The sequence below is a fragment of the Ceratotherium simum genome, chromosome 8 (assembly GCF_057802395.1).
Source record: "Ceratotherium simum simum isolate JZ-2026a chromosome 8, ASM5780239v1, whole genome shotgun sequence".
Lineage (NCBI taxonomy): Eukaryota > Metazoa > Chordata > Mammalia > Perissodactyla > Rhinocerotidae > Ceratotherium > Ceratotherium simum.
The window spans coordinates 2,220,439-2,247,145 of NC_141907.1; the positions used below are offsets into that span (position 1 = coordinate 2,220,439).

General features: G+C 39.1%; 1 protein-coding gene across 6 annotated transcripts in view; it reads left to right on the forward strand.

Annotated features, from left to right (window-relative positions):
* ADD1 (adducin 1) overlaps nucleotides 1-26,707 on the forward strand; it is a 95,192-nt gene that overhangs the window by 42,998 nt on the left and 25,487 nt on the right. For 5 of the 6 annotated variants that reach the window (XM_014788836.2, XM_087434832.1, XM_004432232.3 and 2 more), the window contains exons 2-5: nucleotides 6,761-6,975; nucleotides 11,703-11,865; nucleotides 20,027-20,178; nucleotides 26,603-26,683. In XM_014788836.2, the coding sequence (XP_014644322.1) occupies nucleotides 6,781-6,975; nucleotides 11,703-11,865; nucleotides 20,027-20,178; nucleotides 26,603-26,683 (591 nt within the window). In that variant the 5' untranslated portion in view covers nucleotides 6,761-6,780. Of the gene's footprint in view, nucleotides 1-6,510; nucleotides 6,560-6,760; nucleotides 6,976-11,702; nucleotides 11,866-20,026; nucleotides 20,179-26,602; nucleotides 26,684-26,707 lie in introns of those variants that run through there. The other variant, XM_087434831.1, reaches the window with a different exon arrangement.

Below are 26,707 nucleotides of genomic sequence, written 5' to 3' on the forward strand. Positions count from 1 at the left end.
TCTACTGGGGCTTTGGGGAAGAAAAAAAGGAGGAGGATTGGCAATAGATGTTAGCTCAGAGCTGGTCTTCCTCAGCAAAAAGAGGAGGATTAGCATGGATGTTAGCTCAGGGCTGATATTCCACACACACACACACACACACACACACACACACAAAAAGCTGCCACTCCTATAAAAAAAAAGAAAAAAGAAAGGGACGTTGACTGCTCACTCACTCTGCTGTCTCTTCTGTACTGCTCACTTTATTTATTTTATTACTTTTTCTTTTCTGAGGAAGATTCTCTCTGAGCTAACATCTGTGCCAGTCTTCCTCTGTTTTGTATGTGGGTTGCTGCCACAGCATGGCTGACAAATGGTGTGGGTCCGTGCCCTGCAACTGAACCTGGGCCGCCAAAGTGGGGCATGCTGAGCTTCACCACTAGGCCACGGGGCCGGCCCCTGTGCTGCTCTCTTTAAAGCTCAGTAGCTGTTCATTTACCAGGTGACTGGCACCTGCCCCAAGCCGCCTGTGGAAGCACTTGCTTAGCTCTAAAAGCATCTCTTCTGCAGCTTTCCTGACAGCCCTGTATATGCGTTTCTGGAGCTGCCATGACAAAGTACCACAGACTGGGCAGCTTAAACAACAGAAATTTATTGTCTGTTAGTTTTGGAGGGCAGAGTGCAAGATCAAGGTGTTGGCAGGGTTGGTTCCTTCTGAGGCTTTGAGGGAGAATCTGTTCTAGGCCTTTCCCCCTGCTGCTAGTGATTTGCTGGCAATCTTTGGCATTCCTTGGCTTGTAGATGCATCACCTCGGCTGATCTCTACCTTCATCTTCACATGGCTTTCTCCCTGTATTCGTGTCTGTGTCCAAGTTTCCCCTTTTTCTAAGGATACCAGTAATATTGAATTATGGGCCCACCCTGGCCAGTATGACCTCATCTTAACTAATTGCATTTGCAATGATACTGTTTCCAAATAAGCTCACATTGTGAGGTACTGGGGGTTAGGGCTTCAATATGAATTTTTGGGGGCCACAGTTCAACTCATAACACCCTCTCTCTGCTCTTTCTACATTCCACCACTGTACGCTTTCCCCCTGCTGATAGGTAAGTAGATTTTTGTGGTGACACCAAGAGTATTTGATTAGATTTGTTTATCTATCATCTACTACTCATTTTATAACTTTTCATCTCTGGTGCCTTGCACATAATGTGGAAAGTAGCTCTAGTGGAGATATATTAAGCACCAGGAGTTAATAGAAATAAAAGAAGATAATGCAGAGGTCACCTCTTTTCTTGTCATCCTGCTGACTCTTCCAAAGGCTGTCTGGAGTTGGGTGTCAGGTGGCCAAGGACACCAGCAGAGGCTGCCCCTTTTATTCCAGCCCGAGCATATTTGATGCCTCTTGGTTTATTTTTCATAGAACAATAGTTCATTATCAACTGGCAGTCATTATGCTTTCTGAGATATGTTTTAAGAACATTTAGAAACTGACAAGACCCTCTGGGTCTTCTAGCAGACACTTTACCCACAGAATTTGATAAGGGCTATCTTCCTGTTTCAACCTTTGGTTTGAGTGTTCCACCTTTAGGGATTCAAAAGTAAATCATGTGAATGGTTGGAATAGTTAGCCATTAGCAAAATGTCTGTGCCAGAAGGGAGATGCCAACAAATAATTGAATCTGCCCCAAAGCTTTATAATTAGCTCATTAGGTATTTTAGAGAAATTTGTCTCTAAACCAGAAATTTGTCTGGTTTCTGAAAGGATGGATCATCCTGGGGCTGGAATACCTTTGCTAAGAAAGAATATTCCAGGGCACCCTTTGTTATTTCCCAGTCGATAAATAACATGCTAGGCAAAGTGGTGTCTTCTGGGACATTAGCAAAGAGATATTAATCTTAAAATATCCTTTCATCCCAATGTCAGTAATATCTGTCTGAAAGAACATGCTGAAATATGTTCATCTGAAGGTAGGCAGAGACTAGCTTATGTAAGGTCTGGAGGTACTTGATTCTAAGAGCAAGGAAAATTCTGGAGCATTTCAGACACATACAAAATAAATAGCATAGTGAACTCTGTTTTATCCTTCATCCAGCTTTAACAGGTATTAACTCACGGCCAGTCTTATTTCTTTTGTGTAACTCTTACTCTCCCTCCACCCCGTATAAGTTTTAGGCAAAGTCTAGATGTCATAGTATTTTATCCATAAATATTTTTGTATGTTTCTAATATAACCATAATATCACACCTAAAATTTTTACCAGTAATTCCTTAATGCCATCCAAGTCTAGTTAGTGTTCAAATTTCTGATTGTCTCGAATGTCATTTTTATATTTTTATTTTATGGTTTTTTGAATCAGGATCCAGCTAAGGTCCTCCTCTTAGCTGTCAGGTTTTAAGCAGGGGAGTAAGGGACATGATCTGACTTACCGTTTTGAAACTCTCTCTGCCCTAGCTGTGGAGAATGGATTGGTGTGGGGGTTGTTAGGAGACTGGAAGTAGAGAAACTATTTCGGAGGCTATTGCGTGTCCAGGAGGTGAGTGGTAATTACCTAGATTAGAGTGATGTGGTAGGGATGGAGGAAAGTGGATGAATGCCAGACGTCACATGGGCGGGCCAAGCTTGTCATGGTTCATCCAGACTTTTGGGTTCTCTTGGGTGTGTATGTTTGTTTATTTGAAAATATTGTTCCCAGAGATTTCACTGATTAGGTATCAACATGTTAAGATTGGTTAAATCTTAAAATTTTTACACAGGCAAAATTATAGCGACTCTATAGAATATTGAGATAGAGAAACATCAATCTATACTTCTCTTTAATCAGTTTATTCAACTGTAATACACCTTGTTTGCCATTATATCATCTTGTCTGTGTGTGATTATAATTATAATATTGATAACATTATATAATAGAATAGGAAATTTTATAGTTTTTCACTTAAACATGTCATAATCTCATGTATCTTAGCTAAAGAATCTTCATAGTTCCATAATATTGAACAGATTTTAATATTTATGTTACAACCCATTGTGTATTGTAGGACATTGACTCTTCCTACTTTTTAAATTATTTTATTCTAAATTACTCTAAATAATGTTGCCAGAAATTTTTTTGCATCTGTATTTTTCCATTTCTTTTTTAAAATTTTACATTAAGTAATAACTTCTTTGTAGAGATCTTTCTAGAAAAATTAACTATCTTAACACACTCTTAAAAACTAAGTTTATGAGGGCTGGCCCCGTGTCTTAATGGTTAAGTGTGCGCACTCCGCTACTGGCGGCCTGGCGTTCGGACCCCAGGTGCGCGCCGATGCACTGCTTCTCCGGCCATGCTGAGGCTGTGTCCCACATACAGCAACTAGAAGCATGTGCAACTATGACGTACAACTATCTACTGGGGCTTTGGGGGGGAAAAAAAAACAAAAGGTGGAGGATTGGCAATAGATGTTAGCTCAGAGCCGGTCTTCCTCAGCAAAAAGGGGAGGATTAGCATGAATGTTAGCTCAGGGCTGATCTTCTTCACAAAAAAAACAAAAAACAAAAAACTAAGTTTATGAAACCTGAAACCGTAATTGACAAAAACCAAGTACAGTTTTTATACTTTAAAATGGAATTACGTTTATTCTTGATTATTGGGCTCAGAATGTGTGTGCTTTGGTTTTGATTTAAGTTTATAGCTTCCTTATTGAAGGAATGGAACGCATGCATATCTGGTCTGCAGTCTTTATCTTATCCCATTCACATGGCAATTTGTAATAAAAAGAGAGCAATCTCTGCCTCATCTTGAACATGTTGGTTTTACAAAGATTCTTTTCTTTCCGTCAGCCCTGGGAACCAGGAAGTAGCTATAGTTGCCTCTAAAATGTTCCAATATCTTCATTTACTGATGAAAATTGCTTACAATTGGGACTCATTTAGAAATAGAAAAAAACATAATACTGTATATGCTTTTCTTTCTTTTTTTTTAAACACTGAAGTAAAACATTTTTATCATTGACTCAGAATGTTCAGCTTTATTTACATCTAATGAAGAAATGTAGGACAACTGTCGTTTTGTTCTTTGGGTCATTCTTTTAGAACAAACCAAGTTCAGGTAAACAGATTAAACTAGAATTTTTAAAGGATACATTTAGAGAAGAGTAGTTTTTTTTTTTTTTTAATTATTTTATTGAGATCATAATGGTTTATAACTAGAGAACAGTAAGTTTTAAAGACTACATTTAGGTCATTGGTTCGTTTATTCTGTGTTGACTTTTAGTCCCTGATTGTTTCATTCTTTGTCTTCAAGTCCTTGAAATAGTGTCACTTCAAGCATGCTGCTATTTCTGTTATATCTTTATGTTTCTGAAGAGCAATATCCAAATTTATCTTTTTCTTTAAAAAAATTTTTTTTTTCAATTCTTTGGCTTTTGGTACCACAAAATATATTTTGTATAAACAAACTATTCTTTAAAGCCTTGCTATTCAAATTGTCCAAGTTCAGTGGCATTGGTATCAGTTGTGGCCTCATGAGACATGCAGAATCTCAGGCCCCATCCCAGACCTACTGAATCTGAATTTATATATTAACATGATTCCCAGGTGATTCATTTGCACGTTAAAAAGCTAACAGTACCCACCCCCAGATGCCCAAGGTTGGGCCGTCCTCTTCAAGGCCAGTTTTTGCACCTATGCCCTTGATTCCATCCCTTCCCATCCCTTGGGGGACATTGTTCCCACTGCTGCTTCTGCTGCCACCCACTATCATCATCATCATCATTTAGAATATGGCTTAGAGGTTAAGACACAAGCTCTGCAGCCAGATGGCCTGCGGTTGAATTCCAGCCCTGTTACTTCTTAGTTGAGTGACCCAAGTTTCCTGCCTGTAAAGAGAGGAAAACAATAGTATATGAATAAATAGGAGAGGTGAGAGGAGAGACACAAGTGAAGAATGATGTCTGGCATACAGTTCCAGCTGCTCTCATTCTCTTTCCCCTTATCAGTAACATTATTTTAGTTATCTGTTGCAGCATAACAAACCATCCTAGGACTTTGTAGCTTAAAATAATTATTGTATTATTTGTGTCTCATGATTTTGTGGGTCAGGAATTTAGGCAGGGCTCAACTGGGCAGTTCTGTTGCTTTATGTGGCATCCACTGAGGTCACTTGATGATTTTCGTGGTTTTTAATTGTTATTTTAATTATTAAGTTGTAACAGTTCTTTATATATTCTGGATGTAAACCTCTTCTCAGATTATATGATTTGTAAATATTTTCGCCTATTCTGTGGGTTGTCTTTTCACTTTCTTATGTATCCTTTGAAGCAGAAATGTTTTTAGTTTTGAGGAAGTCCAGTTTATCTTTTTCTTCTTCTGTTGCATGTCCTTTTGGTGTCATGTAAGACTTTGCCTAACGCAAGGTCTTGTAGATTTACTCCTTTTTGTTCTAAGAATTTTGTGAGTTTTGCTGTTACATTTAGGTCTGTGTTCCATTTGGAATGAATTTTTGTGTGTAGTGTAAGGAAGGGGCACCAGCTATTCTTTTAGTTGCTAATTTAATCAACTCTTTTAAATCCTTACCTTGCTTACTCTCTGTGTGGCTTGAGGAACTGTTGTTCACTCACTCTCCATTAAAACTCTCTGCCTATGGTTTCTGAAACTATTTCTCATCTTGTCTCTTTATCCTTTCCTTCTTGTTCAAAAAATTTTTATTTACATACCCACTTTATGCTAGAAACTGTTCTAGGTGCTGGTTTAGCTCCCGCTTCTCAATTTATATTCTTCTGCTGGCTTTCCTGGCTTTAACTACTATCTCTTTGCTGATGACTTCTGAATTAACACTTCTGCCTTTCTCAGTGAGTCTGTCTCCCTTGTCAGACTGAGTCCAACTTCCCCAAAGTGAGAACCACATTTAATTAATTTTTGTGCCCATCACAGTGATTGGACATAATAGATGCTCAGTAAATGCTGCATATATATTGTTAAAGCTGTCATTCAGTATTTTATAGAAACAAAATAGAAATTGAACTGTTTGTGTGATTAGTATGAGTGCCGTTTAGAGATTTAGTAGTTAAAAGTAAATATAATTTAGTGCTTTTGAACATCATTTCAAATAAAAGATTAGAATTAAAAAGAATGTAAAGTAAGTAGCCATATCAGCAGACTTTTACATTTGAGCCATTTGGGCATCTTTTTAGGTTATTCACAAACTAGGGCATGTTGATATTTTCGGTGCCTGCTGTTGTTCTTTGAACCAAAAAGATGGTGTTAATGAGGAGCATTTCCCGTCTTCATGAATACAGATGTGTGAGTAGCTTATCTCCTATTGCTCTGCTTGGAGAATCCTTTGCAAAATCCTTTGCAAAAAATTGCTAATGCTTCTTTGGAAAAATATCATAAATCAAATTTCTCCAGAAATGAGCTATGCTGCTGTTAGCAGATCTTGTCTGTGTGGGACGATATTTTGACTTAAAACTATCTCGTGGTCAAAATTTTAATATCTAGTTCTTTTTCAGTTTGTCAGAGGATGTAATGGCTTTGTTAGATTGTTCTCCTGTCGTGTGCTGAAGAATAATGACAAGGACAGAAAATGCCATTGGTTAGTAGAAGGGTGGGAGATGGCTGATCAGCCTTGGGCCTCGGAGGCCACAGAGAAGCCTCACACATCATGGCTCCAACTGGTCAGTCAATCAGAGCGTCCTCACTCTGAAGATTGTATTTATTAGACTGATGTGCTCATTATGAAATGCTGTTAGACATTGATTCAAAAATAATACTTTCTGTTATTTTGATTCTGTAGGAACCTAGAAAGCTTGTGCAATGAATGGTGATACTCGGGCCGCAGTGGTGACCTCACCACCCCCAACCACAGCCCCTCACAAAGAGAGGTACTTCGACAAGGTGGATGAGAACAATCCAGAATATTTGCGAGAGAGGAACATGGCACCAGACCTTCGCCAGGACTTCAATATGATGGAGCAAAAAAAGAGGGTGTCCATGATTCTGCAAAGTCCCGTAAGAGAAGCTTTTTCTCTGACCAAGTGTCTTCTTTCTTCCAATACTTCAGCTCTTATGCTCTGTTGTATGTGTTATAGTCGGTTTATCTTAACATAGGAGATCAGTGCCTTATATATATGTGTACGGCTCTTGAAAGAATTCAGTTTAGTTCAGGTTACCAGACACAATAAATGAAAAACCTTTAGTATCATAAAGGATAGGAGCTGCTTATTTCTCCTTTTTGCTCTCTCACTACTTCTTCAGAGAGTCTTTATGTATTGGGACAATTTAAAAATTATTTCCAAAACACCTAGCTTGGTGCTAGGCGCTTAGTAGGCCTTAATAGTACCTGATTATTGATTGAGTTTACCTTTAGTTACGGTCAGCATTTTGAACCACAATCATGCCCAACTAAGTGTTTTCTTTTTGCACCTTTAGGTAAAGTAGTGCTGTCTTCAAAGTTTTCTCATGTTGGTGCTGCTCCCTTTGTGTGTGCTTCATTCTTTTTTTCCTTCTAATCTGTTCTTGTTTTATTCCCTTAATATTTTGGGGTATCATTTGGCAGATATTCATTGAAATTTTTTTTTTAATGTTGATTATTTCTTACGTGCTGAAAAGGAACTGGGAATTTAGCAGTAAACAAGATTTATTAGGCCTCTGATTCTAATAGATTTTATTTATTTGGTTGTTATTATTCAAATTTTATTAAAGTATGACTTACAGTAAAGTACACAAATCTTAAGTATACAGCTTGATGAATTTTGACATATGTGTAACACCTGTATAAGCACCCAGGTCAAGTCTCAGACTTTACATTCTAGTCGAAGGTGATAAACAGTAAACAACAGATAAGCACAGTGCAGGAAGCAGTTGGATGATTAGATTGTGACTGTAGTTAGAACAGGCCTGTCTGAGGAAGGAAGATTTCATCTGAACTCTGAATGACAGGAAGGAGCCGGCCATGCAGGGATCAGGGGGAGAAGCATTCTAGGTTGAGGGAGCAGCTAACATGAAATTCCTAGGATAGAGATGAGCTTGATGGGCTTGAAGAGTCAAAAGGCGACCGTTGTGATTTGAGCATAGGAGGTGACAGGGAGAGAGGGCAGTGAGGTTGGAGAGGGAGAAGGGAACAGGTCCTGGAAGGCCGCGTAAGCTCAGAACAGGGATTTGTTTTGCCTTCAGAGTACAATAGAAAGTCACTGGAAGGCTGCAGACAGGAATGACACAATTTCGTTTTTAAAGAACTTCTGGCTTTGGTATAGAGAGAGCATCGTGTGGGGCAAGAGAGAAAGCCGCCTTCCAAACAAGACGTAGTAGTAGCTTAGACCAGAGGGGTGGTAGAGGCAGAGAGAGGTAGACTCCTTTGAGTTTCATTTTGATGGTGGGGTCAATAGGACTTGGTGATGGATAGGGAGGAAGAGATGAGAGAAAAAACAAGAGTCAGGGTAACATCTAGACTTCTGACTTGAGCAGTTTTCCTCTATAAAAGCAACAAGAAACTAAGTAAAAATCACTAGGGAATAGAGTGAAGAAACGAAACTCTCAGCACCTAGTGTGGCCAGGCACTGTGCTCAGTGCTGGGGAGGCAGAGAGAGAGAGAGAGAGAGAGAGAGAGTAAAGTCCCTGCCCACATGTTGTTTAGAACACAGTAAGCATCAAAATGTTACCGATCTAGATGCAGTGTGGAATCCTGGAACAGAGAAAGGACATTAGTGGGAAGACTGGTAAAGTCTGGGGTTTACTTAATGGAAATGTTGGTTTCTTGGTTTTCGGAGCATGAATAGTTCAGCCTCAGTAAGGAATGGGAAGGCCCGCTCTGTGGGCACAGATTCTGAAAGTTGGGTAGATGCGAGAGGGAACTTGGAAAGTTTTCTCTAGACTAATTCTCTGTTCTCAGTGAAATGTAAGTGGAGTCATCTGCTGAGCATGGGCACAGGGAATAGTGCAGGAGGTTTGAGGAGAGAGAAGGAGTGAAAAGTGGGTGAGGGAACGAGCAAGGAAAATTGAGATTGGTCGCTGGGTTAATGCGAGGGTGCGCTCAGGTCAGTGGTCATGAATTCACAGTGAGACAGCGCAGCACTGTCTTGTCTTTTCCTCCAGCCACTTTCAGCAGTGTAAGTAGAAGGGGTGGAGGGTTGAATTTAACTAGGGTTGGGATTTTGTCAGAGGAAATGGTAGAGAGTTGAAGATGTAAGCAAGGGAATGATTATAATGTTAAACCGAGGGTCTAAGCTGGGTGAGGGAGGTCAGGACACAGGGAAGGTAAGGTGAAAGGTGTTAGGGTCACGATGGGGTTGAAGAAAGGGTGAACTGGAGACCAGGAAGGGGTGTTTGGAGGGCACATGCCTGGCTCTGAGATTGAAGAGGGGCACAGTTACTAGGAACGAGCAGGTCTAAGGCATGACGATGGAAATGGGAGGCTGAGGTGAGTTGGACGACAGGGTGATTGGAGGAGAGGTGGTAAGGAAGCTTAGGGTGAGATTGTGCATGTTGAACCATCAGGAGTTAGGACCAAAGAAGCACGTAAGATCATTGGCCCACGGTGACTGCTGGCTGATGCCAGACTGGGATCCAGATGGGTAGCTCCAGGCCTCACTGGTTACTGTAAACTCAGCTCCTTATTGCACATACAGGTCAGCTGGAATGCTGTTGATCCAGAGGGCACCTTGTACTGTGGTTTTTTTCTTTTTGTGTTTTCCTTACTAAGCTTTAAGTTCATTGATGGCAAGAACCATCTTTTCTATCTATAGATCCTCAGTGCCTATATATGTATGTTGAATTGTAGTATAGTGTATATATGTAGTACATGTTGTAGTGTTGTGTTGAGTTGAGCTTCCCATAGAGATGTATGTGGATTTGAAAACTATTGGACTAGATTGTTTGATTTTTTTCAGATTGAGGGCCCATGAGGACAGGGAGCTTGTTTAATTCAGCTTTTGCATCTCCTCTGCCCGGCATACTCAGTGATGTTTAGTAGAGGCTATCTGTGTCTTTTTATCTATATCTATGTGTATCTATCTATATCAGTGCATTCTGCATTGATAACAAAGATGACTGAAAAACCATGTTTTGCTGATTTATTTTGTTGTTTCCTTGCAGTCAAAGCACCTATCAGCTTTTCCTTCCCTTCTTGACTACCACAGAATATGATCTATGACATTATTTATCATGATATGGTAGATAGAGGCTCCTCAAAGGGCTCTTGGTTCTTAACATTCTTTTATACCATTGAATTAACAGTAATACGTTTGTTTGTGGCCTGCTTCCCTTAAGTGATAGGTATACATAGACTGTCCCTTGGCAGTGTATCTTTTCAGCTCAAGCAGTGAAAAACTAGAAATAAGTTTAGTAATAGAATCATCCAGAAGCCCTTGGAGTGCTTATAATCAGATATGGGTAATCATTCAGTGAGCTACATTTCCATATTAGATATTATTTAGAATTATTTAATAAGATATTTATTTCTTTATAGGCTATGTGAAAAAATTGTTTTACTGCAGTTTGGGGAAATTGGAAATTATCTGTATTGTTTCAGTAGTGACTTTATATTAAAATCACAACCCAACTTAATGTTTCTGCCTAATTTAGGATTATTTGATAAGGGGCGAACATTTTAGGGTTCCTTTTCCAACTTCTAAAAGGTAATTTCAAAAAATGTATTTTGAAGAAAATACTGAGAAGCATGAAGTAGAATCTGAAAATTACTAATAATTCTATCACTAAGAGAATTACAGTGAACATTTTGATTTATTTACTTTTAGTCTTTTTCTATGTTTAGATATGTATTTACTCTTACAAAAACTGGTTATATTGCTTTATAACTTTTTTCTATAATTTTATTTATTTATTTATTTTTTCCCCCAAAGTCCCATAGATAGTTGTATGTCATAGCTGCACATCCTTCTAGTTGCTGTATGTGGGACGCGGCCTCAGTGTGGCCGGAGAAGCGGTGCGTCGGTGCACACCCGGGATCCGAACCCGGGCCGCCAGCAGCGGAGCGCGTGCACTTAACCGCTAAGCCACGGGGCTGGCCCCTTTATAACTTTTTTCACTCAAAAATATATCAAGAGTGGGGCTAGCCTGGTGGCATAGCGGTTAAGTTCGCACGTTCTGCCTCGGCAGCCTGGGGTTCACGGATTCAGATCCCAGGTGCAGGCCGACGCACTGCTTATTAAGCCATGCTGTGGCAGCGTCCATATAAAGTGGAGGAAGATGGGCACGGATGTTAGCCCAGGGCCAGTCTTCCTCAGCAAAAAGAGGATTGGCATTGGATGTTAGCTAGCTCAGGGCTAATCTTCCTCAAAAAAAGAAAAAAAAAAGATTCAAGAGTAATCTTATGTTATTTAATTGTTTTTGGCCTGTCATGGTGAGTGCATGCATAGAATTCTATTGTAAAGGAGGGTCAGTGTATTTAATCAGGCTTCTACTGTTTAAAATGTAGACTGTATTGTTTCCCTTATATCGGTAACGCTGGAATGAGCATACTTATGAATAAATCTTTGAGCACATTCTTGGTTATTTCTTTAGAAAAGATTCCTAGGAATAGAATTTTCAAATTTTTAAGCTTTTATATTATTAAATTACTTTCCAGAAAGAATGTACCAATTTGTGCTCCAAGTAGCAATGTATGAGAATATCCATTTACCTTTCCAGCACTGGATGAAAACAAACATCAAATCGATTTACGTGATAGTTATGAACAGAAAAGAAATGCTATCTCACTGTTTTAATTTGCCTTTTATTAGGCTTTCTGTGAAGAATTGGAATCAATGATACAGGAACAATTTAAGAAGGGGAAAAATCCCACAGGCCTGTTGGCATTACAGCAGATTGCAGATTTTATGACCATGAATGTACCAAATGTCTACCCAGCAGCTCCACAAGGAGGAATGGCTGCGTTAAACATGAGTGAGTAGTTCTCGACTCTGTATTCATGCTCAGTCATTTTCCAGGTAAAATTTCCTGATGCTTTCTCGTGTGAAATAGTTGGGCACACAGTATGTAATACATAGAATTGAGTTTTTTGAAAATTAATGTGTGTTAGTTTATGGTAAAAGATAGGCTGTAAGCCTGAAAATGTCTTTTGAACATACAGGACTCTTTTTTTATGAGCCAGTGAGACTGTTATTTCTCAGGCAGATGACTTCTAATGTGGCTTCCCTTTGTGAATTAAAATAAACTAATCAGAAATAATGCTTGTGAAGTAGCAATTCATTTCAACCAGGTCACCATTTTTTTTTTTTTTAAAGATTTTATTTATTTTATTTTTTCCCCCCAAAGCCCCAGTAGATAGTTGTATGTCATAGCTGCACATCCTTCTAGTTGCTGTATGAGGGACTCGGCCTCAGGATGGACGGAGAAGTGGTGCCTCAATGCGCACCCGGGATCCGAACCCGGGCCACCAGCATTGCAGTGCGCGCACTTAACCACCAAGCCACAGGGCCGGCCCAGGTCACCATTTTTTATCCACCATTCCTCACTGCTGCTTGCAAATGAGTGAGAGAGAGAAAAATTCCAGAAGAAAGCCAGAGGAAAAATGTTGGTTGGGTGAATGTGAGCAAAGAATAGTTACTCATGCAGAAGTGGAGCTTTGCCATGGTTATTGAATTTGTAAACGTTCACATGACAAGGTGAAGCCCAGGGTAAGTTGAGCATCAGCTAGTTTGACCTGCTGTATACTGTGCCTTGGATCAATCTCTGATGGTTCTAGTTGGATAGTCAGCCTCTGATGGACCAACGTAAGGTATTGGTTTCTGTTAGATCACCTGGCATTTGCTGTTTGTTCCATGGTATTCTTAGAAGTTGACTGACATTCACCAGAGTGATATATCATTAATGTCTAGAGAGTATTAAGAATCACATTTAATTTACTGACTCAAACTTCCATCCTGAAGTCAAATGGCAGTCAGTAAGGTTTTTATGTTTTCACACGAATTGTTTTTTTGTGTGTGTGAGGAAGATCAGCCCTGAGCTAACGTCTGATGCCAATCCTCCTCTTTTTTCTGAGGAAGACTGGCCCTGAGCTGACATCCATGCCCATCTTCCTCTACTTTATATGGGACGCCGCCACAGCATGGCTCAACAAGCAGTGCGTCGGTGCGCTCCTGGGATCCAAACCAGCGAACCCTGGGCTGCCGCAGCGGAGCGCGTGTACTTAACCACTTGCACCACCAAGCTGGCCCCTCACACGAATTTTTAATGGATTCCAGTGATATTTCATGAATTAGATGATAAAAAAATAATGTAATGTATTTACTTGTATATTATCTTCTAATCAGGGATAAAGGAAATTTTATTTCAATAATGCCATACCAACAAACGAAAGGAAGAAGGAAAGAAATCCAGTTACAGTCATGAGTCACTTAATGACGAGGATATGTTCTGACAACTGTGTTATTAGGAGATTTTGTCGTTGTGCAGACATCATAGAGGGCACTTACACAAACTAAGATGGTATAGCTTACTACACACCTAGGCTATGTGGTGCTAATCTTATGGGACCACCGTCATATATGCAGTTCATCATTGACTGAAATATTGTTGTATGGCACATGACTGTAGTTTTAATTTTATCTAACAGTTAGTTTCTCAATAATAAAAATTTAAAGACAAATTTTACCCTTTGTTGTAAAATATAACATATATAAATGGCATGGAACAAATGATATATAACTTAAGAATGAGTTTAAGGTGAACACCTTTATAACCACCATCCCGGTCAGAAATAAAGGTTTATCAGTTGCTGGCCCTACCCTCATCACCCTCTGAAAAGAAACTACCATCTTGACTTGGGTGGTAATCACTGGCTGGCTTTTCTTTATGGTTTCATTACCCAAATGGGCTTCCTAAATACTATGATTTAGTTTTTGTCTGTTTTTACTTAATGTCTCTTAAGCCTTTTTAAAGCTACAAGTTACCCCTCCGTCTCTTTTTTTTCTCCTTACACTTTAAATTTAAAGAAAATGGGTTTATTGACCTGTAGAGTTTGCCACAGTCTGAATTTTGCTGGTTCCATCTCCATGGTGCTGCTACCATGTTCTTTTGTCTTCTCTATTTACAGTAAATTGGTAGTTGGATCTAGAAGCTTTACTGTATTTGGATTCAGTTTTTTAGCAAGCCTTTCTTTTCTTTTCTTTTTTTTTTTATTGTGAGGAAGATCGGCCCTGAGCTAACATCTGTGCTAATCCTCCTCTTTTTTTTCGCTGAGGAAGACCGGCTCTGAGCTAACATCTATTGCGCATCCTCCTCCTTTTTTCTTCCCCAAAGCCCCAGTAGATAGTTGTACGTCATAGTTGCGCCTCCTTCTAGTTGCTGTATGTGGGACACGGCCTCAGCATGGCTGGACAAGCAGTGTGTCGGTGCGCGCCCGGGATCTGAACCCGGGCCGCCAGTAGTGGAGCGCGTGCACTTAACCGCTACGCCACGGGCCCGGCTCCTTAGCAAGCCTTTCTTCATAGGTGTTCTATCCATAGACACATAAGTCTGGTTGTTTCTTTTTGTGTTGTTAGCAGCCATTGATGCTCAATGCCTAGATCCATTAATTTAATAAAGCTTCTAAGGTTGTGATATTTTAATTCTATCATTCCTTTCTCTATATTTATTAGAATATTTCTGTAAAGAGAAACTTCCCTGGGAAATGGGGCACAGCTGGAAGCGGGGGTCACCCCTTCCCCCTCACTCAGCGCATATTCGTGGGGAACCTGATACTAAACCATTCCTAGACAACCTGCTTCTGGGTCAGGGTTTTGTGTGCAGCAGAGCAGCTTCCTCGCTAAGATCTATTGAAAGTCAGCCCTTGACACACACACAAAAAGAAACTTCCCCTCAGCTCTTCTTGATTACCTAGTGGTACAGTTTGTATAGGAAGGTTAACCCTTTCAAAATAAGAATTTGGTTTCCTGTCACCCTTCTAAGGTGACCAATTATTATTATTTTTTTAATACTATTTTGAACTCGTAGATTTAAATGTATTTGATATGTTTCAAAACATTGCAGTTGTCCTTTTTGATACTCGCATTGTCCCGTCTTGGACCAGTGGAAGCCTCTCCGAGTTGCTCCCGAACCTGGTAGTCTTTGACAGCTTCCAAGTCATCTCCCTTGAGGAGATGTTCTAGGCTCATTTTGGACATTTGCTACTCCAGATCTGGAATCAGCCATTTCTCTAAGAAACCTTGATTTGTTTTTGTGGGAAATAGAATTTTAGTCTGGGTGCTAGGGATATTCATTGCTACTGAGTTAGTCATTCTTTCTAGGCCTTTTTAGTGGACAGAACTAGGAAATAAATATTACTGTGAATTATATACTATATTAGTATATTGGAATTATGAGTATATTGGAATTATACTCATAATTCCAGTTAAAATTCAGTTCTCAGGGGTTTTTACTTAATCTCTTCTATCTGACATTTGTTCTCCTTTCTTCCACAACAAGAATTCTGGTTCTCGAGGACACCAGGAATAACAAAACTAGAATATTACATAATTACTCATTTGCTTTTTCCCACATATCACACACAATACCAGTACTATACCAACAATATGTTCTCTCTTTGTGTGTTAAAATATACTCTGTTGTCAGAGCATATAACCTATTACATATTATGATCTTCCCCTTTTAATGTTCATTTAGTGTTATAATTAATACCTTAATTCTGTAATAAATATATGTTTAATGCTCACCACCAGTCCTTGTATCAGTGTCCCCCTAGTCATTTTGGTTGTCTGAAGTTCCTTCTGTAGTAGACTCTCAGAAAACACTTGTGGAAATGATTATGTCTGAGTTCCTGCAGGCTGTGGCTTTTGTACCTCAATGTTAATTGGTTTGGTTAGTTTGGGTGTAAATCCTTGGCTCACATTTTCCTATTTTATGTATCTTAAATACATCATTTGTTTTCTTCTGGCCCAAAGTCTTGCTATTAAAATTTGAAGATAATCTTTCCATATAAGTGACTTGGTCTCTTTTCCTGGATGCTCAAACTATTTTTTTTTTTCTTTAGAGTCCAGCAATTTTACCAGAATCTATCTTAGTGTTGGTCATTCTGGGTTAATTTTCTCCCATGTTGTGCCCTTCCAAATCTTTTTTATTTTAGCAATATTTTCTTGAATTGGTTTTTAGTATTTATTCTGTTCCCTTGCTTTTGTTTCCTTCTTCAGGGATTCCTGTTATATGCATGTTGGATTTTCTTTGTCTCTCTTCTTTAACTTTTTTGTCACTTTTTCTCAAATCCTTTTTATCACTTCCTTCATTTCTTTATTTTTTTTTATTTTTTTATTTTATTTTATTTTTTTGTGGGGAAGACTAGCCCTGAGCTAACATCCGACACCAATCCTCCTCTTTTTGCTGAGGAAGACTGGCCCTGGGCTAACATCTGTGCCCACCTTCCTCTTCTTTATATGGGACCCCGCCACAGCATGGCTCGACAGGTGGTGCGTCGGTGCGCACCCAGGATGCGAGCCTGCAAACCCTGGGCCGCCGAAGCGGAGCACGCGCACTTACCCGCTGTGCCACTGGGCCGGCCCAACCTTCATTTCTTTATGATTAAAAAAAATTTTCTTCCTTTTCAAACCTTCTTTCCTCCTCCTTTTAGTTTAGTATTTATTTTTTAAATTATTTTTTATTTATATCTAATTCCTTCTGTGCTCTAGCCCTCATTTCTGAATTTTTCTAATTATATTCAATGTTTTTTCATATCTTTTATTATTTTTTAATGCCTTTCTTTTCCTTGTTATGAAATAATAGGTTGTAGTTTTCATCTCTTTTGTGGAGATGTCTTTCTTGTGTGCTTTCATTATCTGTAGGGATTTGATTCTGCTCTTTTTTCTTATATTAATTTTTGTATGGTGTTTGATCACGAGATTTTTCTGTTCGTTTTTACATGAAATTAGTTTTCCTGGAGGAGTCTGGTTCAGGAAAGCTGTTCTACTGTCATGGCTCAGGAGCTCCCTCTTCTGTTGCTTTTGTGAAGTGCTAAAAGATATGGCAGCTTATTTAAGGGAATCCAGTTCTGCTCCCCACTTGCTTTTTATCTAGGCCTTTTCTTTTCTTGATGATCCTGTGCTGCTCTGAGTTCTAATATCCACAAATTTCTTAGTGTGAGACTTTGTCCTGAAAGACAGTTTTGGATGTTAGTTTGGAGAATTTTTAAGGATTAAAGCGTGCAGAACTCCTTTTGGTTTCAGCTGCTGTTCTCAGACTGGCCCTCTGAGCTTTCTAGTGAGTTCTTTTTTTTTTTTTTTTAAAGATTTTATTTATTCATTTTTTTCCCCCCAAAGCCCCAGTAGATAGTTGTATGCCATAGGTTCACATCCTTCTAGTTGCTGTACGTGGGACTCGGCCTCGCGTTGGACGGAGAAGTGGTGCCTCGGGGCGCGCCCGGGATCCGAACCCGGGCCGCCAGCATCAGAGTGAGCGCACTCAACCGCTAAGCCACGGAGCTGGCCCCTCTAGTGAGTTCTTATTGATTCTTTTGGGAGTGTCAGGTTTGACAAATGGTCCATGGCTTTCTTCTGTTTCCTCATCCACAGATGCTGATATCATGTACTCTGTCTGTGTCAACCCTGCCTCTTTCTATTTTCAATTTCAGGGTTGACCTTGTTACTTAGTTTTGTTGTAGGTATCATCCTTGGGTTTTCAGTTTTGCTCGCCTAGTTGTTCTAGTTAAATTTTTTGTGCAGGGTTGGGATAGAGATTTAAGAAAATTCAAAAACTATACTGCCACTGCCAACATCTTCTGAAAATCTTCTAAAAAACAATTTTTAAAAAGTAAAATCTAAAGTAGAAGATTGGCATATGTTGAATCGAGATGATAGACGTGATTGTATTCTGTATACTTTTCTGGATGCTTGAGATAGTTCATAATTCAAAAGAAAGCAATTAAATCTAGCAATATATAACGCTTATAATTATGTCGTGACCAAGTAGGTTATGCAATCAAATACTTTTTTTCTTCCTTTCCAGTGTGTATGTTTTTGTTTGTTTCTTTTCCTTTTTCTTGCCTTATTGAACTGGTTAGAATCCCCAGTACAGTATTCAGTAGGAGCACAAGAGTATACATCCTTGTGTTGTTCCTGATCTTAGGAAAAAAACATTTCAGTCTTTCATCATTATGTTTGATGTTAGTGGTAGGTTTTTTGGTAGATACCCCTTATCAAATGGAGGACTTCCCTTCTATTCCTGATTTGCTGAGAGCTTTTATCCGGAATGGATGTTGCATTTTGTGAAATGCTTTTTCTGCATCTATTAAACTGATCCCATGGTTTTTCTGTTTTAGTTTGATATGGTGAAGTATATTGATTGGTTTTTGAATAGTGAACCAACCTTGCATTCCGGAGATAACACCCACGTGTGCCTCCCCCCCCCCCAGCCAATCATGATGTGTCATTCTTTTTATATATTGCTGGATTATTTGCTAAAATTTTAAAGATTTTTTATTTATTTATTTTTCCCCCAAAGCCCCAGTAGATAGTTGTGTGTCGTAGTTGCACATCCTTCTAGTTGCTGTATGTGGGACGCGGCCTCAGCATGGCCGGAGAAGCGGTGTGTCGGTGCTCGCCCGGGATCCGAACCCGGGCCGCCAACAGCGGAGCGCGCGCACTTAACCGCTAAGCCACGGGGCCGGCCCCTGAATTTTAAATATTTTTTAGTCTGTGTTCATGAGAGATATTGGTCTGTTTTTTCTTGTCATGTCATGTCATGTAATGTTTTAGTGTGGTTTGGTATCAAGGTAATACTGGGCCTTAATAGAATGAGTCGGAAAGTGTTCTAGAGAGTTTGTGTAGAATTTTCTGGAAGAGGTTGTATAGAATTGGTATTATTTCTTCCTTAAATGTGTGATAGAATTCACAGTGAAGTCATCTGGGCTTAGAATTTTCTTTATGGGAATGTTTTTAACTGCAAATTCATCTTAATGGAAATAGGGCTATTCAGGATATCTATTTCTTCTGGAGTGAGCTTTGGTAGCTTGTGTCTTTCAAGGAATTGGTCTGTTTCATCTAAGTTAAAAAATTTGCTGACGTAGTTGTTCATATTATCACTTTATTATCCTTTTAATATCTGTAGGATACTATTGATGTTCCCTCTCTACTTCTTCATACTGATAATTTGTATCTTCGCTGTGTTTTGTTAATGAGTCTGACTAGAGATGTATTTTATTTTGTTTTGTTTCATTTTTCATTTTGTTTCATTTTTAATCTTGTCAAGATTAAATCAGTTTTTCTCTATGATTTTTCTGTTTGATATCGGCTTTTATCTTTTTTTTTTTTTAAGATTTTGTTTATTTTTTTATTTTTTCCCCCCAAAACCCCAGTGGATAGTTGTGTGTCATAGCTGCACATCCTTCTAGTTGCTGTATGTGGGACTCGGCCCCAGGATGAACGGAGAAGTGGTGCCTCAATGCGCACCCAGGATCCGAACCCGGGCCACCAGCGTCGCAGCGCGCGCACTTAACCACCAAGCCACAGGGCCGGCCCATCGGCTTTTATCTTTATTGTTCCTTTTTTCTTCTTATTTTTGGATTTAATTTGCTCTTTTTCTTGTTTCATAAGGTAGAAACCTAGATCATTTTTTTAAAAACCTTTCTTATTTTCTAATATATATATTTAATACTATAAATTTTCTTCTAAGTATTGCTTTACTGCATCCCACAGATTTTTCTACCTTTTTGTTACTGTTTTCTAACTTAATTGTATTAATGTTGGTGAACATGCTCTTTATGAAATAGTCTTTGAAGTTTTCAAGACTTACTTTATGGCCTAGTGTGGAAGATTGATATCTCAGAACCATTATTGTTTGATTTACATTTGATAAGAAATATTAAATCTTTTTTTTTTTAAATTAATTAATTTATTTTTCCCCCAAAGCCCCAGTACATAGTTGTATGTCATAGCTGCACATCCTTCTAGTTTCTGTATGTGGGACATGGCCTCAGCATGCCCAGAGAAGTGGTGCGTTGGTGTGCGCCTGGGATCCGAACCCAGGCCGCCAGCAGCGGAGCGCACGCACTTAACCGCTAAGCCACGGGGCCGGCCCAGAAATATTAAATCTTTTTGAGTTTTGTTTTTCTTTATTTCAGGTCTTGGTATGGTGACTCCTGTGAATGATCTTAGAGGATCTGATTCAATTGCCTATGACAAAGGGGAGAAATTATTGCGGTGTAAGTTGGCAGCATTTTACAGACTAGCAGATCTCTTTGGATGGTCTCAGCTGATCTACAATCATATCACAGTAAGTATTAAATGAGGTAGTAACTGAATGACAAATGGAATATTGTGTGTTTGGCACCACCTCTTTCCGTTTAGGAGAAGAGGGAAGCTGGCTGAACTGAAGTCAATCATGGAACACCTTCCTTCTGCTTCCTGACTGCAGAGTATAATAATCTGAGAATTAGCCAGTTTGAATTAAAAATTATGAGAACAGTAGTTCTTTAAAACTCCTTTCTTGCATTCTAATGTAATAAATGAGTATTTACAAATTATAGGCAGTTCCTAAAATTTTTTTATGCCTAAAAATGTAAGAATGAAGATATATCCTTTCCTACTCTGACCAAAGCCTTCTATCTTTTACACTTATTTCTTTTTTTTTTTTGTGAGGAAGATCGGCTCTGAGCTAACATCTGCCAATCATCCTCTTTTTGCCGAGGAAGACTGGCCCTGGGCTAACATCCATGCCCATCTTCCTCCACTTTATATGGGATGCCGCCACAGCATGGCTTGCCGAGCGGTGCGTCGATGTGCGCTTGGGATCCGAACCGGCGAACTCCGGGCTGCTGCAGCGGAGCGTGCACACTTAGCCGCTTGCGCCACTGGGCTGGCCCCTACACTTGTTTCTTAACAGTATCAGGACCTCTGTTTTCTTCAGTTCACTCTTGCAATAAATATTTACTGGGTGCTATAAACATTTATTGCTCTGTACCAAGCGTTGTTCTAACTCTGGGGCTATATCAGTGAATGAAACAAGTCCTGCCTTTGTGGATCTTCTGTTCTGTATTCTAATCCATCAGTCCATATTCACTCCCTATTTTGTCCAGCTTGGATTTCTTGGTCTGTCATTTTAGTAACACTCTTTGCCAATACCATACTATCTCTCCGTGCTCCTGAGCAGCCAGATCCTGCTACAGAGAGCCTTACAACAGAGCCTATTGACTTTCTCCTTAGATTTACAGCCTCAATCTCAAATGGACCTATAGCACTGCCTGGCAACTGTAGGACATCTCTCTTACAAGCTCACTAAGATTTCTTTATTATCTGTACTATCTTCAAAACTCCTGACCTCCTTCTCCCAGCAAATGACCACCTCATTTCACAGAGAAAATGGGAACTCTTTACTGAAGTTTGTACCCATTCTATCCTCCTGACCACCTGTTAGAACGTCCCACCTCCTACCTACAGCCAAGCCAAGAATTCCATCCCCTCCTGCCTTCTTAGATTCCTAATGCATTGTCAGGTTTCTGTTTTCTTTCTTTGCTCTTTTGTAGAGATAGCCTCTTTCTTTGAACTGCTTCCTTCCTTTGACTTTTAAACTTGTTCCAGTCTCTGTTTTTTCGTTTAATTTCTTTTATTGGATAATTTTAATTATTAATATATTACCTGCTTATAGTATAGTACCTTACACATGTCTAAAGAAGAAGTCATAATCCTGCCAATACTCTTATTTCCCTTGAAGCAACCGGTGTTAACAGCCGTTTAGATCGTTTTACCCTTTTCTCCGTACTCAACACACACGTAGGTGTTTTTCACATATGGATTTGTAACCAGTGGTGCTTAGTTCAGCTCCATTCTGGATTCCAAGGAATGCTAAACCTCTGAGGTGGTGGTCTAGAGCCAACCTTTGTGATCAGTGCCCTGTGCTTCTGGGGCATGATATGGATCTTTGCCAGAGATACTGAGTCAGGTGCATTTGGTTTTCACTGAGTGACCTTAAGATCTGTGACGTTAGCGTTCATTCCTCGTACACAGAGAAGGGGCGTTAGATGCGTGGGAAGACACACAGTGAGACCAGCACTAGTCCATTGGGGACTAGAACACTTAGTTTGAAATGTCCTTCTCTCTTTTTTCACTTTACATCTGTATTTAGCACTTTTTCCTTTTTGCTTCAGACTCAGAAAATCATATATTTTAAGCTTTTTCCATTAAAATATGTAGCTCTGTTAAGCTCACTCTTGGAAATATATGTTAAGGAAATAAGTCAAAGAAGAAAACATGATGTACAAATATCTTTATTATAGCATTATCTGTAATAATGGAAAATTTTAAGTCTAAATATCCAGCAGTAGGTGGGAAATGGCCCAGTTATTCAACATTAATTTGCGGGGATATATACACTATGGAAAATAATTATAAAGATCATGTGAAAACATGAAAAATGAAAATTATTATAGAAGAGAAATACAAAATGTATACTGTTTATAGCTGAATGAATTATATATATATATAGATGAAGAAAAAAGAAGTGATTAGAATGGCTATGTAGTATTTTTTTAATGTGGAACCTGATAGCATGCTTCTAAAATTTATACGGAAGAGGGGCTGGCCGCGTGGCGTAGCGGTTAAGTGTTTGCACTCTGCTGCTGGTGGCCTGGGTTCGGATCCCAGGCGTGCACCGAGGCACCGCGTGTCAGGCGATGCTGTGGTGGCGTCCCATATAAAGTGGAGGAAGATGGGCACAGATGTTAGCCCAGGGCCAGTATTCCTCTACAAAAAGAGGAGGATTGGCATGGATGTTAGCTTAGGGCTGATCTTCCTCACACACATACACAAAATAATAATAAAATAAAATAAAATAAAAATTTATATGGAAGAAAAAAGACTAAGAATAGCTAAGATATTCCCAATGAACTAGGTGAGGAGATTTTTTTTTTTTTTGCCAAATGTCAAACTTATAAAGTGACGGTAATTAAAATGTGTGCTATGGGCAAAGGAAGAGACAAATAGACCAGTGGGACAGAACAGAGAGCCCAGAACCAGATCTCCTATATTGAAATCAGATATCCAAAAGAGTCGGCATTGCAGATCAGCAGGGGAAGGATGGACTAGGCAGTAATTGGTGCTGGCACAATTGGATTGAAAAATCAGAATTGGAAAATTGCATTGGATTCCTGCCTTACACTATATATACTCATAAAATCAATTCCAGTGAATTAAGGATTAAGTGTGAAAGGTAATACTTTAAAAACTTTAGGATCAATGTAGGCAAAAATCGTTGACCTGTAACCTCTGACCTAAGGAAAGATATCTTAAGACACAAAAGCACCTTTCATAAAAGAAAAGATGGGTACATCTGATGACATTAAAATGAACAAATTTCTCATCTTTAAAAGACACCATAAAGAGAGTGGAAATAAAAGTTACAATCTGGAAGGTAGCCAACAAAAAATTAATATCCAGAATAGATAAAGAACTATCAATAGGAAAAGGACGAACTAGTATAAAATTGACAAAAGACGAGAAAGGAATTTCACAGAAGGAGAAATAAGAATGGCTTATAAAAATAGGAAAAGTTGCTCAACTCTTTAGTAACCAGGAAATTATAAATTAAAACCACAGTGAAATATACCACTTTGCAGACATCAGATTTTAATTTTTAAAAAAGATGGTTGTAGAAGCACATAACTATCATACACTACAAACTGGAGTTTACATTTAATTAGGCCCTTTGGAAATAATTTGGCGTCATCTCCTAGTTTATTACTCTGGAGAAACTTGAAAATGTACACTAGGAGACAGGTACAAGAATGTCCATAGCATTGTTTTTAATAGCAAAATGGAAACCATATCCATTGATAGAAGAATGGATACATAAATGGTATATTCATCCAGTGGACACTATATAGCAATGAAAATGAATAAATTTATAGCCATATGTATCATAATCTGGAGGAATCTGAAAAATAATGTTGAGGAAAAAAGTTACTGAAAAATACAGTATGATTCCAATTATATGAAGTTCATAAACAGATAAAAATTAAACTATATTGCTTAGGGATGGATATATATATATATATGGTAAAACTATAAAGAAAAGAAAATGCTTTACACATAGTTCAGGATAGTGGTTACTTCGGAGGTATTAGACCTATTCTGTTTCTGAAGCTAGTTGAAGGGTACATGGGTGTTTGATTTATTATTATTATACTTAAATTATACATATACCCTCTAAATACTCTTTGTTTCAAAATAAAAACTTTTAAAATGAGCAAAAATATCTGACATTTAATTTTTCCTTATTTCCAACCTTATTTTTCTTCATCCTAACCAATAAATACAGAAAGTAATTCCTTGTTTTATGTTTTGTGTTGACCCAACTTAACTTAGGGATTGGGGCAATTGCATAGTTTTGTTTTAGTTGGTTGAAAAGATCAGCATGCTTTTTTTTTTTTTTTTTGTGAGGAAGATCAGCCCTGAGCTAACATCCATGCTAATCCTCCTCTTTTTGCTGAGGAAGACCGGCTCTGAGCTAACGTCTATTGCCAATCCTCCTCGTTTTTTCCCCCTTTTTTTTTTCCCCAAAGCCCCAGGAGATAGTTGTATGTCATAGTTGCACATCCTTCTAGTTGCTGTATGTGGGACGCGGCCTCAGCATGACTGGAGAAGCGGTGCGTCGGTGCGCGCTCGGGATCCGAAACCAGGCCGCCAGTAGCGGAGCGCGCGCACTTAACCGCTAAGCCACAGGGCTGGCCCTCAGCAAGCTTTTTAAAATAAAAGAACTGACTTTAGAAATAAAAAGGTAACTCACCATTAATGGGAGAACATTTTGGGGAAAGGTGGAAACCACGTGTACACTTTTGAAACAACTAAAAGAGAAGAGAGACCTAAGCATTAGGGATTTATAGAGAATGGATATTATAGATATGGATTTATAGAGAGAACAGCTTCATTAATGGTAATGATTTACTACTGCTGCTCCTTTTACCACTAGTAATAGTAATAGTAGGGAGATGCCATTTATTGAGAGCTTTATTGTGAGTACAAGCCCTTATCATCCTCACTTGATGGATAAGGAGACCAGGAGCCCAGGGTCCCCAAAGCAGCATAGCCAGTTCTTGGCAGAGCTAGGATTTTAACTCAAGTCTGTACATGACTGTGGATCTCCATTATACTGTACTGAGGAAATCAAGTGTATTTAGCATGAAGATGACACAGGAGATAGGATAGTTTCAAATATCTGAGAACTAAACTAATTGTGGAAGAGGGGGTAGAGCTTATTCTGTGTTGCATACTAGAAGCAGTGTTGAAAAACTCAGGAAGATAGATTTCTCAGTGTCAGAGAAAAGATTTTAATGATAAGGTCTCTCCAGCTTCTGTTTATTTACTGCTGTACTCCAGCACCCATGACATAGTAGGTGCTCAGTGACTATTTGCTGAATGAGGAAATGGGACAGGCCGATTAAGGACGTGGTGAGGCCCTGTTCTGTTTGGGCCACTATAGAAGAAGTCACTACGCTGGTTAGGAAATTAGACTAAACATCTTAAAGTCTTTTCAGCAAACACTAAGTTCCAACTACCTGACCCTAGTTAGAATTCTTAGCCCAGTAGTAAATGTAGTATTCCAACTTGGTAGCTTTGGGAAGTCTTTTGAGTCTATCCCAAGATCGTTATAAAAACTAGACTGGGCCGGCCCCGTGGCTTGGCGGTTAAGTGCGCGCACTGTGCTGCCGGCGGCCCAGGTTCGGATCCCGGGTGCGCACCGACGCACCGCTCCTCTGGCCATGCTGAGCCCGCGTCCCACATACAGCAACTAGAAAGATGTGCAGCTATGACAGACAACTATCTGCTGGGGCTTTGGGGGAAAAATAAATAAATAAAATCTTTAAAAAAAAAAAAAAAACTAGACTGAATTTTTTTTAGGGCAGGACTCTTTTCCTGCTATATTACTAGTGTCTAGCAGAGATACATAGTATGTGCCAAATCTGTATTGAATGAATAATAGTGGAAAGAAAACTATGTTGTGGACGGAGCAAACAAACGAGGGGCTGGTGTGGTGGTGCAGAGACTTTGTGAAATTGATCAGGCAGTAAGGAAGAGCTCTCTTGTTTGTGATTTTTATGATTGTTCATTATCCTGTAGGTTTTGAGTAATAAAAAAAACATCCATTTTGACTTTCAAAAAGTAGGTTTTGGTTTTCATTATTTTTTTTTTTTTTTTTAAGATTTTATTTATTGCCCCCAAAGCCCCAGTAGATAGTTGTATGTCACAGCTGCACACCCTTCTAGTCGCTGTATGTGGGACTCGGCCCCAGGATGGACAGAGAAATGGTGCCTCGATGCGCACCCGGGATCCGAACCCGGGCCGCCAGCATCGCAGCGCATGCACTTAACCACCAAGCCACAGGGCCGGCCCTGGTTTTCATTATTATACCCCCAAGGAGTGACACCTTTTTGCACATGTTAGTGGTTTGGTAGCCACCAGATTTTTTCTTTATAAAGTTAATTTTCATGAATGTGACCAAGATGCAGTTAATAAACGTGATAAATTACTGCAACATAATAATAGCAAGCTTTCAATACTGCTTAGCTTAGTGACAGACATTGTACTTAAGTGCTTTCTTACGTAGTTTGCTTAATGCTTACAACAAACTCATGAGTTTTTGGACTAAAAGAGATGCAAATAATTTCAGTTGGATTTTTGAGCTAACTCAGTGATTTTCCCCACAGACCAGAGTGAGCTCCGAGCAGGAACACTTCCTTATTGTACCGTTTGGACTTCTCTATAGTGAAGTGACTGCATCCAGTTTGGTAAGAATGTCCTTTTCCTCTTGG